The sequence below is a fragment of the Rhinopithecus bieti genome, unplaced genomic scaffold (assembly GCF_001698545.2).
Source record: "Rhinopithecus bieti isolate Rb0 unplaced genomic scaffold, ASM169854v2 scaffold_110, whole genome shotgun sequence".
Classification (NCBI taxonomy): domain Eukaryota; kingdom Metazoa; phylum Chordata; class Mammalia; order Primates; family Cercopithecidae; genus Rhinopithecus; species Rhinopithecus bieti.
Genome location: NW_016803311.1, coordinates 2,479,874 through 2,492,837, shown reverse-complemented (window position 1 = coordinate 2,492,837; position 12,964 = coordinate 2,479,874). Strand labels below are relative to the sequence as shown.

At 39.6% G+C, this 12,964-nt stretch overlaps 1 protein-coding gene across 1 annotated transcript in view; it reads left to right on the top strand.

Annotated features, from left to right (window-relative positions):
• The first annotated feature begins 297 nt into the window (after positions 1–297).
• The window catches only part of ART4 (ADP-ribosyltransferase 4 (inactive) (Dombrock blood group)), an 18,203-nt gene continuing 5,536 nt past the window's right edge, over positions 298–12,964 (top strand). Inside the window, exons 1-2 of the mRNA XM_017873526.1 lie at positions 298–884; positions 2,696–3,407. Of these exons, the coding sequence (XP_017729015.1) occupies positions 696–884; positions 2,696–3,407 (901 nt within the window). The 5' untranslated portion in view covers positions 298–695. The remainder of the gene's footprint in view (positions 885–2,695; positions 3,408–12,964) is intronic.

Here is a 12,964-nt window from a genome sequence, read left to right as displayed (position 1 = left end):
TCATCATTAGGATTCGCTGGAGACTGGGATTGTGTGGACAGACGGCCTGATATCTTCAGAAGTGAAAATGGGGGAAGAGCTTTGAACCCAGAGGTACAATCTCTGGATTGGAGAGTTTCAAAGGTGCCAGGGAAAAGCAGTTCAAAGAGCCTTCTTTTTGACAATAACCCTAAAACACACTTAGCTCTGTGACAGCCCATCCTGGGCAGGGCCTATCAGCAGTGCCAGATGAGCCTATAGACACCCATCTTGAGGTGGCGCATTCCCAGCTGCCCTGCGCGCGCCAATCTTATCAGCTTTGATGGAAGCCTGGGGCTCCAGATAATGCTACTTGGCCCCAAACGCTGGACAGAGCATGCTTTTTCCTGTTTGGCTGGGAAAGGGAAGGCTGGACTGCTGAGTCTGACACTTAACAGGACTTCAGCATTCCCCTGAAAACAGACTAGATCAGAGATTTTTTTTTTTTACTTGAAAAGTAACTTGGGTTCTCTTTAGAAACCCTTATTTGGTGCGCACATCTGGCTATTTCACAGAGATTTCAGTTTTGCAAAGAAGTTGGAGTTGATTTCTTCCCTCAGACAAGCTATTGGTTGTTGGTGGGCAACAGAAGTTGCTCAGCATAGACAGGAGCAAAAAAGGTTCCTGCTGAGACTGAACAAAAACCTCAAAAGAGAACGCTAAGAATTCGTCTCAGGATGAAGATGCAAGGGCAAAGGAGAAGTACTTGTGACACAAGCAAATGGGGTCCATTGATCAACAGATGCAAGAAGATTCTTCTCCCAACTACTGCAGCTCCTACAGTGATAAGAATCTGGCTCCTTGGAGGCCTGCTGCCATTCCTGCTGCTCCTCTCTGGCCTGCAGAGACCCACAGAGGGTTCTGAGGTAGGGGGACAATTGAGGAGGTGATCTCTTTATGATCAGTGCTCCAACAGAGCATTCACCTGGCCACAGCCTTTAAATGGCCCAGACCTTAGGCATTCAGTTTCTAGTTTCATTCCGATATTTTAACAAATCATGTTAGTAAAGAGTGTTGAAAACAATTATTAAAATTGTAGAATCCTTCATTGTTTGTACACTTGACATTATGGATGCTAGTGGCATAAAGTTATTTTCTTGATCCACTGTAAAAATTAAGTAAAATATTGCTTTCATAGTACAAACAATGCAAAATAAACCAAGTCCATTTGGCTTTAAACTCTATCATACAGATTGACTTAAGTTTTAAGTATTCTAATAAAGATCTGTGTAACAAAAAAACAACCTAATGTTAAGAGATGACAGAGTGCATATTTGAGATCTAGTAACATATTAACAAAGTTTCAGAGTTCCTCATGACAGTTGACAGAACATTATGTTATTGGTTTGGTTTGGCTCGGCTTGGTTTAAACAGATACCGTAAACCTATTTTAACGCCTGTTGTGAAGAGTTATTGGTTAAAATCGTTTAATCAGTCTTAAAAATGTGTTCTAGTTTACAAACTAGCTGATGCCTCATCATGAATAACACAGTAAAAATACCAAATGGGATGTTCTTTAAGTTCCAGTTCCAACATCCTTAATATTGACTGGATGGAATGTGATCCTTTAACATGTCCCTTAATGAGCACTGTTTATTAGGAAAACACCATTTCTTTGCCAAGAAAGAAATGTTTTAGAATTTATATAATTTATATACGGCTCTAAATGATAGACCGATGATATTCTGTGGACTTCTATTCAAATCTGTCACTTCAGTTTAACATGCACTAGATGTCAATAAATAACATTCTGTTGGCCACCCATTAGAAAGGAATGTCCTTTTCCAGAAGAGGAGGGACTTTCCTAGGCACATTCCTGGCCACTGTCCAACCCATGACTCACTCTGCTGTCCCCGAGGTGGACAAATGTACTCCACTGGCAACATGGGAAAAAACAACTGGGTGTGCTGAGTTTGGCTCTGCTCGTCTTCCTCCTGGGAGTTAGCCTGATGGCAAAGGGCATCAGTTCTCTGTTTCCCCATGACAAGAATCTTACCTGGGCAGGTCCCAGTTCAGTACTGCCTGCAAATGAGTTGGTCCCATTCTGGAATTTGCTCTTAACAAGCCACTTGCCATCAGACCTAACGATGTGACTGCTGTAGCATGCCTTTATTCAGTAAGAAAACAGATATTTTGGCTTTCGTATTTTGCTATTTTTATTATCAATGTTTTCAGAACCTGGGTAGACAAGAAGGTTGTTATTTACGAGAGCCCCCCCCCCCAGTACTATTCACAGCTTAAGGATAAAGTTCAAGGATTTAATATAGGTTTTGGGCATTCACAAAAGTGATATTTTGAAAACACTACTGAGGGAATAGAAAGGGGGGAAAGCAGAGGAAACAGAAAGTATAATTAAGCTATAAGATTATGATTTTTTTCTTCAAAGTACTTAATGTGCAAACATGCTGTGATTTTATTGATGTTAAAAGAGTTACTCCCTCTCTGGGGAGATGAGTTTTTCAAGTTTTCAGTAATTTATTTATCAAACCAAATTCAATCTCTAGCACAGGTCATTGACACAGGAAGGATTGGAACAGTGTAATGATTTTCAGTGAAACTTACTTCAGCAAATATTGGTTTCCAGGAGAAGACTTGGCCTTATAGAGTACAGCAAATCTGCAACCACATTCACCATCTGATTTGAAAAATTAAACTCAAGATTTTTCTTTTTTTATAGGTTGCGATGAAAATCGACTTTGACTTCACACCAGGTTCCTTTGATGATCAGTACCAAGGCTGTAGCAAAGAGGTTATGGAGAAACTAACTCAAGGGGATTATTTCACAAAAGACATAGAAGCCCAGAAGAATTACTTTGGGATGTGGCAAAAAGCGCACATAACCTGGCTTAACCAAGGAAAAGTTCTACCCCAGAACATGACTACCACACATGCTGTGGCTATTTTGTTTTATACATTGAACAGCAATGTTCGTTCTAACTTTACTAGAGCCATGGCCTATGTTGCCAGGGCTCCACAGCAGTATGAACGTTCATTTCAATTCAAATATTTACACTACTACCTCACCACAGCAATCCAGCTGCTGAGGAAAGACAGCATCATGAAGCATGGCACTCCTCTGTGCCATGAGGTGCATTATAGGACGAAGGATGTCCACTTCAGCGCCTACACAGGTGCCACCATTCGATTTGGCCAATTCCTCTCCACATCCCTCCTAAAAGAAGAGGCACAGGAGTTTGGGAACCAGACACTATTTACCATATTCACCTGCCTGGGTGCACCTGTACAATACTTCTCCCTCAAGAAGGAAGTCTTGATCCCTCCCTATGAGTTGTTTAAAGTTATAAATATGAGCTCCCACCCAAGAGGAAACTGGTTGCAGTTGAGGTCAACTGGGAACCTGAGCACATATAACTGTCAGCTGCTAAAAGGTATTCTTTATCTAAATTGAGGCCATTCGGGGTCACAGACCACTGCTCTTTTATAAAAGTTATTTTTTCTCAGTGGGCTTGAGGGGCAAGACCAAAAACATGAAAAGTGGCCTTCAGTAATGATGGAACTGACAGATTAGAGAAAAGCCACTTTATTGGCTTCTCTTTTCTTCCTGCTCCATTACCTCTAGGACAATAAGTTTTGCAATGAAATTATTGTGTAGAAAATTGCAGACAGACAGAGTAAAGCTTGACTGGAAGGTGGAGCATAAAGATAGCACTTTTAACTTCTCCCTCAAACTCATTGTTTTTGTCATCGTCATTACATGGATAGGAGTTCTAAAAGTAAAGCAAGAGGCAAGATATTTATTCATTAATTTTCTGTTCATTAACCATCTTCTATTGTGATGGGGGCCCCGGAAATACAGAATAAATAAAGCAAAATAATAACCGAGGAGGATTTTTAGTCTAATAAGAAATGGAAATATGAACAAATGTATACACTCAGAAGTACTAAGTGATATACCAAATATTTAAGCAATAGCTGTGGCTGCTCAGTGCAGGGAGCTACTCATTCTCCCCAGGAACAGTGAGGAAGGCTTCATAATAGAGAGCCACAGGGGACTTGTTGTGAGAATGGCAGTTTTCAATGAAAGAAAAGTCATTTCAAGCAGAGAATAGCTTGCTGTGGTTTGGATGTGTCTCCCAATAAGTTCCTGTGTTGGAAGCTTAATCTCCAATGCAACAGTGTTATGAAATGGGCTCTAACAAGAGATGATTGGATCTTTCCTAATAAGAGAGGATTGGATAAATGCATTAATGTTGTTATCATGTGAGCAGGTTAGTTATTGTGAGAGTGTGCTATTGTAAAGACAGTCTGATCACTGGTGTCTCTCTCTGTCTTGTATGCCCCCTTCTCTTCCACTATGTTATGGTATAACACAAAGGCCCTCACCAGATGCTGGAGCCATGCTCTTGGACTTCCCATCCTCCAGAACTGTGTGAAGTATATTTATTTTCTTTACAGATTACCCAGTCTGGGATACTCTGTTATTGCAACAGAAAACAGACTAAGACACAGCATGTGTTAATCACAAGGATTTCAAACAGCCTGGTGTCTTCTGAAATTCTGGGTGGCTGGTATGTAGGATGTGTAGGATATGGGAAAAGAATAGGAGTAGGAAGGGAGGAGGGGATTTATCCAGGTGGGAGAATTCTGACAGGGCCTTATTATAAAAGGTCTTGTATTTCATGCTAAAGACCTTTTAATTTTATGCTGTAGGTAATAAGAAGTCATTAGAAGTTTCAAAGAGTAGAAATCAATTTGATCAACATCTTAGAAAGGGCTCTGATGATATTGTGAAAATGAACTGAAGCAGGAAAATTAGAGATATCGAAATACAAAAAAAAAAATGTTAAACTTTTTTTAAGATAAACATGGCTGATTGAATTTTATGTTGCCACCTAGCCATTTCGTAGAGGGGTAGTTGTGTAGCAAATCCTGTGCTCTGTTAGATTCAGAAAAAAAAAAAAAAAAAAAGACTGTCTTTATTAATATATAAATTTGTTCACACTCACAATTAGCTGGAACCCAGTTGCAGGGTCTACCTTCCATATATCCCCAAATTTGTCTTCGCTCTATCATTATTGCTATGATTTATAATTCAGGCTCTCAGCATTTCTCAACATTTCGGGGTGGTAGTGTTGCAAAGGTGCTCAAACTGGCATCTAGACTGAGGTCTAGAATCTGCTCACTCTGTCCTAGCTATAAATACAGACCAGGGAGAGGAGACCTATTAATACTGTCATCTCCTCACATTTCTCCTTGGAAGCATGGCAGCAAAACGAGTGAAATGAGTATCTGCCCCACAGACACAGAAGATTAGTGTTTGTAGAGGATGAAAAACTATAGTAGAATATGAAGAAAACAGTGAGATTTTGATAATAAACCAAAACATTCATAGCCAGGTTCCAGGATTCTTTAGAACTACACCTGACTAGGATATGATTACTTCATTCTCATCATGAATTTGGGGCATATAATTCTTCACTAGGATAGTAAGCACAGTAAAATACATTCAATGAAAAATTACAGAAGATGTATATCAAGCATTGAGTGGGAAACTGTGGGAAAGGAGTATATAATATAAACTATTACATTCTGCCACTCTATAAACTTCAAAGAAAAATATTTCAGGACACCCCCACCCAAATCAATGATCTTTGCTTTCCTATGGCAAAACTACTCAAATGCAACTTTAACTTAGTTTTGAGTTAAGGTTTAGCTGGGATAGCCACATATATCACTAAATTCTGAAAGTTGGGTTGGTCTTAATGAAGTATTTGGAATCACAAATCACACTTAAGGGAATCAATAATCTTGTATTGCTCTGTAAGCTCCCTATGGTCAGGAACTTGACCGCGTAGTATTTGAGAGCTAGGCAGGCAGGCAATTTGAGCCCAGATCCACTCTGTTTGAATTTATATCCCACTGTACCACTTAATAGCTATGTGCTCTTGGTCAAGTTGCTTAAACTCCAAGTTTTTTCATCTACCTAATAATCATCATAACAGAACCTCAGAAGACTTTTGTGAAAATGCAATAAAATGTAAAATTGTTGGCCGAGTGCGGTGGCTCACACCCATAATCCCAGCATTTTGGGAGGCCGAGGCGGGTGGATCAATTGAGGCCAGGAGTTTGAGAAAAGCCTGGCCAACATGGTGAAACCTCATCTCTACAAAAGATGCAAAAGTAGCTGGATATCATGGCGCACACCTGTAGTCCCAGCTACTAGGGAGGCTGAGGTAGGAGAATCACTTGACCCCAGGAGGCAGAGGTTTCAGTGAGCTGAGATCATGCCACTGCACTCCAGCCTGAGCGATAGAGCGAGACTCCATCTTAAAAGAAAAATAAATAAATAAAATTATGTATATATTATATAGCATATAATAATAGTAAATTAGTGTTAGCTATTACTAACTTCAGTCCTCTGGCACATAGAAGTGCCCAGCCTATTTTGTTGAATGAGTGAATGAATGACGGTGAATGAATGAAGCATTCCCTTTTACACCTCTAAGCAATCTAAGCCTTAGACCAGATTACCATATAACACAATTAATTAAAAACAGTTCCAATATTTGAAGAAGGGAAAATACTCTAGAAGCTTCAACCGCTAGTCAAAAGTAAGCTGTTGTCACAATGTAAATGATCAACATGGTCACTTGCACTGTGAGTTACCACAACTAAATTTTTCTCAGAAATTTATCAATTAGAAGCTTGTGTGGCCATGCGGCAAAGCTTGTAAATGGCAGAATAAAAAATACCACTGGTCATGGAGGATAATATTTTCTTTATAAATTGAAGCTAAGAGGGAAGAGATAGGTCAGAGGCATCATATAATCAGCCAAGAGCTGGAATTGGAGCATCTTCTCACCCTCCACAGCTATGAAACTATGAGAAGGTAAAAGAGGGAGAGGAATAAGCTCACATTGCAGGGATGCCTTTCTTCCTTTGACCCCAGACTCTAAGGGTTGCAGAGAAGGCTGGTCCATCCTCTGGTTCCACCTGACCTAACTAAGCCTCATCTGCCATTGGCTAGTTGGCATCACAGTCATTTAGTTGAGGGCAAAAAATTGCAGTAGTGCCCCCTTACCTATGATTTTGCTTTCTCTGGTTTCAGTTACCCATAGAACATATTAAATGGACAATTCCAAAGATAAATAATTCCTAAGTTTTAAATTGTATGCCATTCTGAGTGGTGTGATGAAATCTTGTGCCTTCCCTCTTGGGATGTGAATCATCCCTTTGTTTGGGGGATCCACAGTCTACACTGTGAGTCACTTAGTAGCCTTCTCGGTTATAAGATCTGCTGTTTCAGTATTGCAGTGTCTGTTTTCAAGTGACCCTCGTTTTATTTCATAATGGCCCCAAAGTGCAAGAATAGTGATCTTGGCGATTCAGATACACCCAAGAGAAAGTGCCTCCTTTGAATGAAAAGTTTAAAGTTCTCGACTTAATAGAAAGAAAGAAAAAATTGTATGCTGAGGTTGCTAAGATCTACGGTAAAAATGAATCTTCTACCTGTGGAATTGTGAAGAAGGAAAAAGAAAGTCATGCTAGTTTTGCTGCCGCACTTCAAACTTTATCATTGGTGGTATATATACAGGAAAATAACATAGGGTTCAGTACCACCTGTAGTTTCAGGCATCCACTGGATGTCTTGGAATGTATCCACTAAGGATAAGGGGGCACTACTGAATACGGTACACAATATCTACCTCTTCTGATTTAAAAAATGGTTGATTGCCGGCCAGGTGCAGTGGCTCAAGCCTATAATCTCAGCACTTTGGGAGGCCGAGGCAGGTGGATCACAAGGTTAGGAGATTGAGACCAGCCTGACCAACACAGTGAAACTCCATCTCTACTAAAAATACAAAAATTAGCCAGGCGTGGTGGCACGCACCTGTAATCCCAGCTACTCGGGAGGCTGAGACAGGAGAATCGATTGAACCCGGGAGGCAGAGGTTGCAGTGAGCCGAGATTGCGCCACTGCACTCCAGCCTGGGCAACAGAGCGAGCCTCCGTCTCAAAAAAAAAAAAAAAAAAAAAAAAAAAAGTTTGATTGCCTTCAGAATGTTTTCTGTGATTCGCTACAGTGTTGGTTGTTGTTTGTTTGTTTCTTTGTTTTTCTCTCAATCCATAAGCTAAGGAACATCAGAAAGTCATTTCTTGATAAGCAGTACTTACCGCAGCATTCTGGAGCAGTATCGGACTGATCCGTACATGAACAATAAGAGGAAGGAGGTAGTGTGTCTTTCTTATCTGGGGTCCTTAACAGGGAGGAAGTAAGATCAGCGGACTCGCCCCAAACCCGACTTTCTAGATAGCTGCTGTTTCCCACTTCACTGCTCCACTAATCCCAGCCTAGGGAATTAACAGATGATGCTCTGGAGCACTGATATCTAACTCCTCACGAAACTGAAATCTTCTCTGGACACTGTTTCTCATTCTTTCAACCTTGTTTTGTTTCATGAGCAGGAGCCACAAGTTATTCTGTGTCCCCAGAAGTCCCTATAAGCCAAGTGAATTATGTTTTCTCTCCTGTTCCCTCTCGATCTGACAGACATGATACTGGAAAGACCACGTGAAGACCTTTACAATTACCCAGCCAGCATACCGTAATTCTCCCAAAGAAGAGACAGTATATTAAAGAGCATAGCTTCCCCAGTCCTTCAATTTATGCTAAAATTGGTCCTGTTAACTCGTGACTCAAGTTTAAAGAGTTTCCAGGAATCTGTTGCTTTTAGAGAGACAAGAGATCAAATTAATAGCATTATACTACTGAAGGAAGTAAATTTGCAAAAGAAAAAATTGTCATTCTAAACTAACAGCTTTCGCTTTCCCCTCTAATTATTCTATCACCCCTCACATGACCTATACTCGTTGCCATAGAAACAGGTGTTTTCATGCCCATTGGAAGACTCAAAATATGTTAACAGAATGTTAGTTATTTGCCCTTAATCTTGCTTCTGTCAGCAAAATAACCTACGCCAAAAATCTGTAGACACACAAATACATGCTCTGTTCTATATCATTGGATTCACAAAGAACAGGGATTTATTTGTTAAAATGTTTCACATAATCAAAATTCTTAACGTGTTTCTAGAAAAATATAGGCAATTGTTTGCAGTCAGCCTGGTTTTACATGTAAACTTCACTTTTGAAAAACCTGTATGATTCTGGTGGGGAGAAAATGAATGAATGCATGTAAAATCTCTTAGAACAGTATCTGACAAATGTAAGTACTCAAAACTTTTGAGATACTATTACTATTACCATTATTATTATTTATTTTATTAGATTTCCATTTCTTCCCGTTTTCTTTTACTCTGGGCTTCAATTATCTAAAATTAGTTTACCCTATTTGTGGCATCACAATGACCTTGAAGTAGAGTGCCTGTCTCAGATAAATGGATGAAAGAATGAGTCATTGAATGAATCTGGGAGACCACATGGCATGGTGGAAAGTGAATACACTTTGGAGCCAGAAAGATTTGGGCGTATGTTAGCAGCTAGGTGGCCTTGTGCAAATGACTTAACCTCTGAGCCTGTTTCTTCATTTATAAAATGGAAGTGACACTCACCTTGTGGGAATGCTGTGATAGCATGGGTGTCTCTACATCCTCTCAAACACAACTGAAAAACTCTGGGAAAGTACTTTGCACATGGAAGTGGGATAATGGCTTAATGGCACAAACATGTGCTTCAGTGAAATTGATAGTAAGAAGAGAAACAAAGGAAGAGGCAGAAAGAATAATGCTTTTCATTTTCGGGTGCTAAGTTTTTGCTAGGTAATATTCTAAAATATTAACAGTCTTGCTCCTTGCATTTTGACAGAAAGAGGCTATAGATAGCATTTGCCTCAAACACTAGATTAACTTGATATAGTGCACGTCAGTTTTGCCTTTTTCTGTTTTTTAAGAGACTATTTACTTCTGAACAGTCTGATAAAATTCAGATTCAAATTCCATGAAATAGAAGTTATAATCATTATGTATTTCTTCCAGACTTTATACCCTAAGGGTGAGATGACCAAAATCAGGTTATAATACATTGATAAAATGATATTGGTTTAACAGTTTAGTTTACAAAATGCTTTGACACCCGTTATCTGTTTAGGTTTTACAACCACCCTGTAAGTCAGGTTATTGACTCCGCTGTACTGATGTAAATGCTGAGATTCACAGAGCTTAAGTGATTTGCGTAAAATTATTCACAGTTTACAAATGACAAAAATAGGATCCTTCCCCATGTTTTCTAATAAGAATTCCAGGACAGTATTCTCCACAGACTGGTTTCAGGGGATTCATTCATTCTTCAGCAAATATAACTGAGAAACTGCCATTAGTTTTAAGCTTCTTGACTATGACTGTTTACATTATAAGTCAGTTCACACACACATAAATATGCAAATACACACATATTCATAAAATACAACAGTTATCCTTTTCACAGGCAGTGTAATGCTAGTGTTTTCCATTCTAACCTATTTTATTACATTATTAAACAATGATGACTATGACCTCCTAAGCTGATGTCACAACCCGTCCATGGATCACATTCTCCAATTTTAAAAAAATACTGTAAAAAGGTAAAGAGAAAATTAAAATGTTTGAAGAGATAGTCAAATAGAAAACTAAAGACAACTACAAAAGTAAAAAAAAAAAAATGTGAGGTATCCTCAAATAAAACACTTTTCAGTTTGTAATTAATTTAATGCACAGCTGTCTTTCATTTATTTTCCTAAATACATGGTCCATGTAACAACAATAATGATAATAATACCAGGTAGAAATGATAACGGCCATACAAGAGATAAAGAAAAAGTATCAACAGTTACTTTAACTTGACATAAAATTAAAAGGAAGCTATTTTTAACATCCTAATTATTATAAAGAGGGCTTATGAATTTTGTTGAAGAATGAATATGATTACAAGACCGTAGTGTCTCTATGTTTGTCTCTTATTTGGGCATCTTCATAATAGCAGCTATCATTCATTCATTCAACAAATCATTATTTATTGGGCACTGGCTATGTTCTAGGCACGATCCTAGGTGTAGGGAAGGAAATAGGTGAAAATCCCTGCCCTTGGGGATTTACATTCTATTGATGTGAGGCAGAAATAAACAAAATAAAGAAGTAAATTATGTCGTAGCTGGCAGGCGTTAGGTACTAAGGTGAAAAATAAAGCAGAGTAAGGAGATAGCGAACACCATGGGAGGGAGTGGCAATATTAAACTGGGTGATCAGGGAACACTTCACTGAGAGGGTGGCATTTGAGCCAAGGTTGAAAGGAGATGAGACAGCCAGTCCCATGAATATCTGAGGAAAGAGCATTCCAGGAAGAGATCACAGCAAGTGCAAATGCCCCAAGTTAGAAGCAACACCAAGGACGCCAGTGTATGGGAATGAATGAGAGAAAAGTAGTAGAAAGTGAAGACAGAAGATGATGTAGATTTGACCATATAGGACCTTGAAGGCAGTTGTAAGGACTTTGACTCTTCCTCTTAGACAGGATACTACTGAGAGGTTTTGAGCAGAGAACATAGAAGATTGTGTCCAAACTGATCTAGCAGCCCAGTAGAGAATAAACTGTAATGAGGTCAGCAGAGAAACCAAGTAGGGGGCTATTTCGATCATTCAGATGACAGATGAAGGTGGTAGAGTGGAGGCAGTAAGGTTTGACCAGATTCAGAGCCAAGAGGAGGTCCTGACACACTGGAAGTGAAGAGTGAGGGAAAAAGAAGAGTGAAGGATGACTCCAAGGTTTGGCTAGAGTAACTGAAAGGATGCAGGTGGCACTCACTGAGACGGAGAAGCCTGGGGATGGAGTAGATTTCAGAGCTGGAGTTTGGTATTTGACACGTTATATCTGAGCTGCGCAATAGTAACCCAAGCAGAAGTGTTGAGTGCACAGTTGGATGCATGAGTGTAGAAGTCCCGAGGAGTGACCCAGGATGGAAAGATAAATTTGAGGTCGGTGGGTGATCGGTGCTATTTAAAGCCATGAGACTGGATGAGCTCCCCACAAAAGTGTGTAAATAAAGGAGAGAAAATGTCCAAGGACCAAACATCAGGACACTCCCATTTTAAAAGGTCAAGTACAAAGAAGATGGAGAGGCTGGATGTGTTGGCTCACACCTGTAATCCCAGCACTCTGGGAGGCTGAGGTCGGTAGATTGCTTGAACTCAGGAGTTCAAGACCAGCCTGGGCAAGATGGTAAAACCCTGTCTCTACCAAAAATACAAAAAAAATAGCCAGGCATGGTGGCGTGCGCCTGTAGTCCCAGCTACTTGGGAGCCTGAGGTGGAAGAATCACTTGAGCCAGGGAGGCTGATGTTGCAGTTAGCAGAGATCGCACTGCTATACTCTAGCCTGGGCGACAGAGCAAGACGCATCTCAAAAAAAACATGGAGAAGGAATGGCCAGTGAGGGAGGACAAAACCGATAGAGTTGGTGTCCTAAGAGCAAAGTGAAGAGTAAGTATCAAGGAAGATGGAGTGATTCACTATCATAAATATGGTTGCTAGGTCAAATACAGTGAGGACTGAGAATTGACATTTACATTCCAGGAAGTTCAACATATAATCTCTTGAATCAGACTCTCTAGGTTAAATACTGGCTCTTTCGCTTACTGTGTGGCCTAAGAGAGACCCTTAAGCTCTCTAAATACTGGGAAAGGGTGGGACTGGAAATCCTTCTGATCTTTAGCCTCAATGAAGAGGAAAGAAAATTGTTTGAGAACCATTCTAATGACTGACCTGCTAAAGCAGTATTAATGCTTCCTAGGTCTCTGTAGGGATTCACATAATTTGATTTTAACACAAACTTTGACAAAAGTTTAGAAATATGTATGCTCTTAATTTTCCTTGCCAACTCTTATTGGTGAAAATTGAGGTCTTGAAAATTACTGTATCTACTCCAGCCTGGGTGACAGAGTGAGACCTCCATCTCAAAAAAAAGACAGAAATTACTATATATATACATATATATA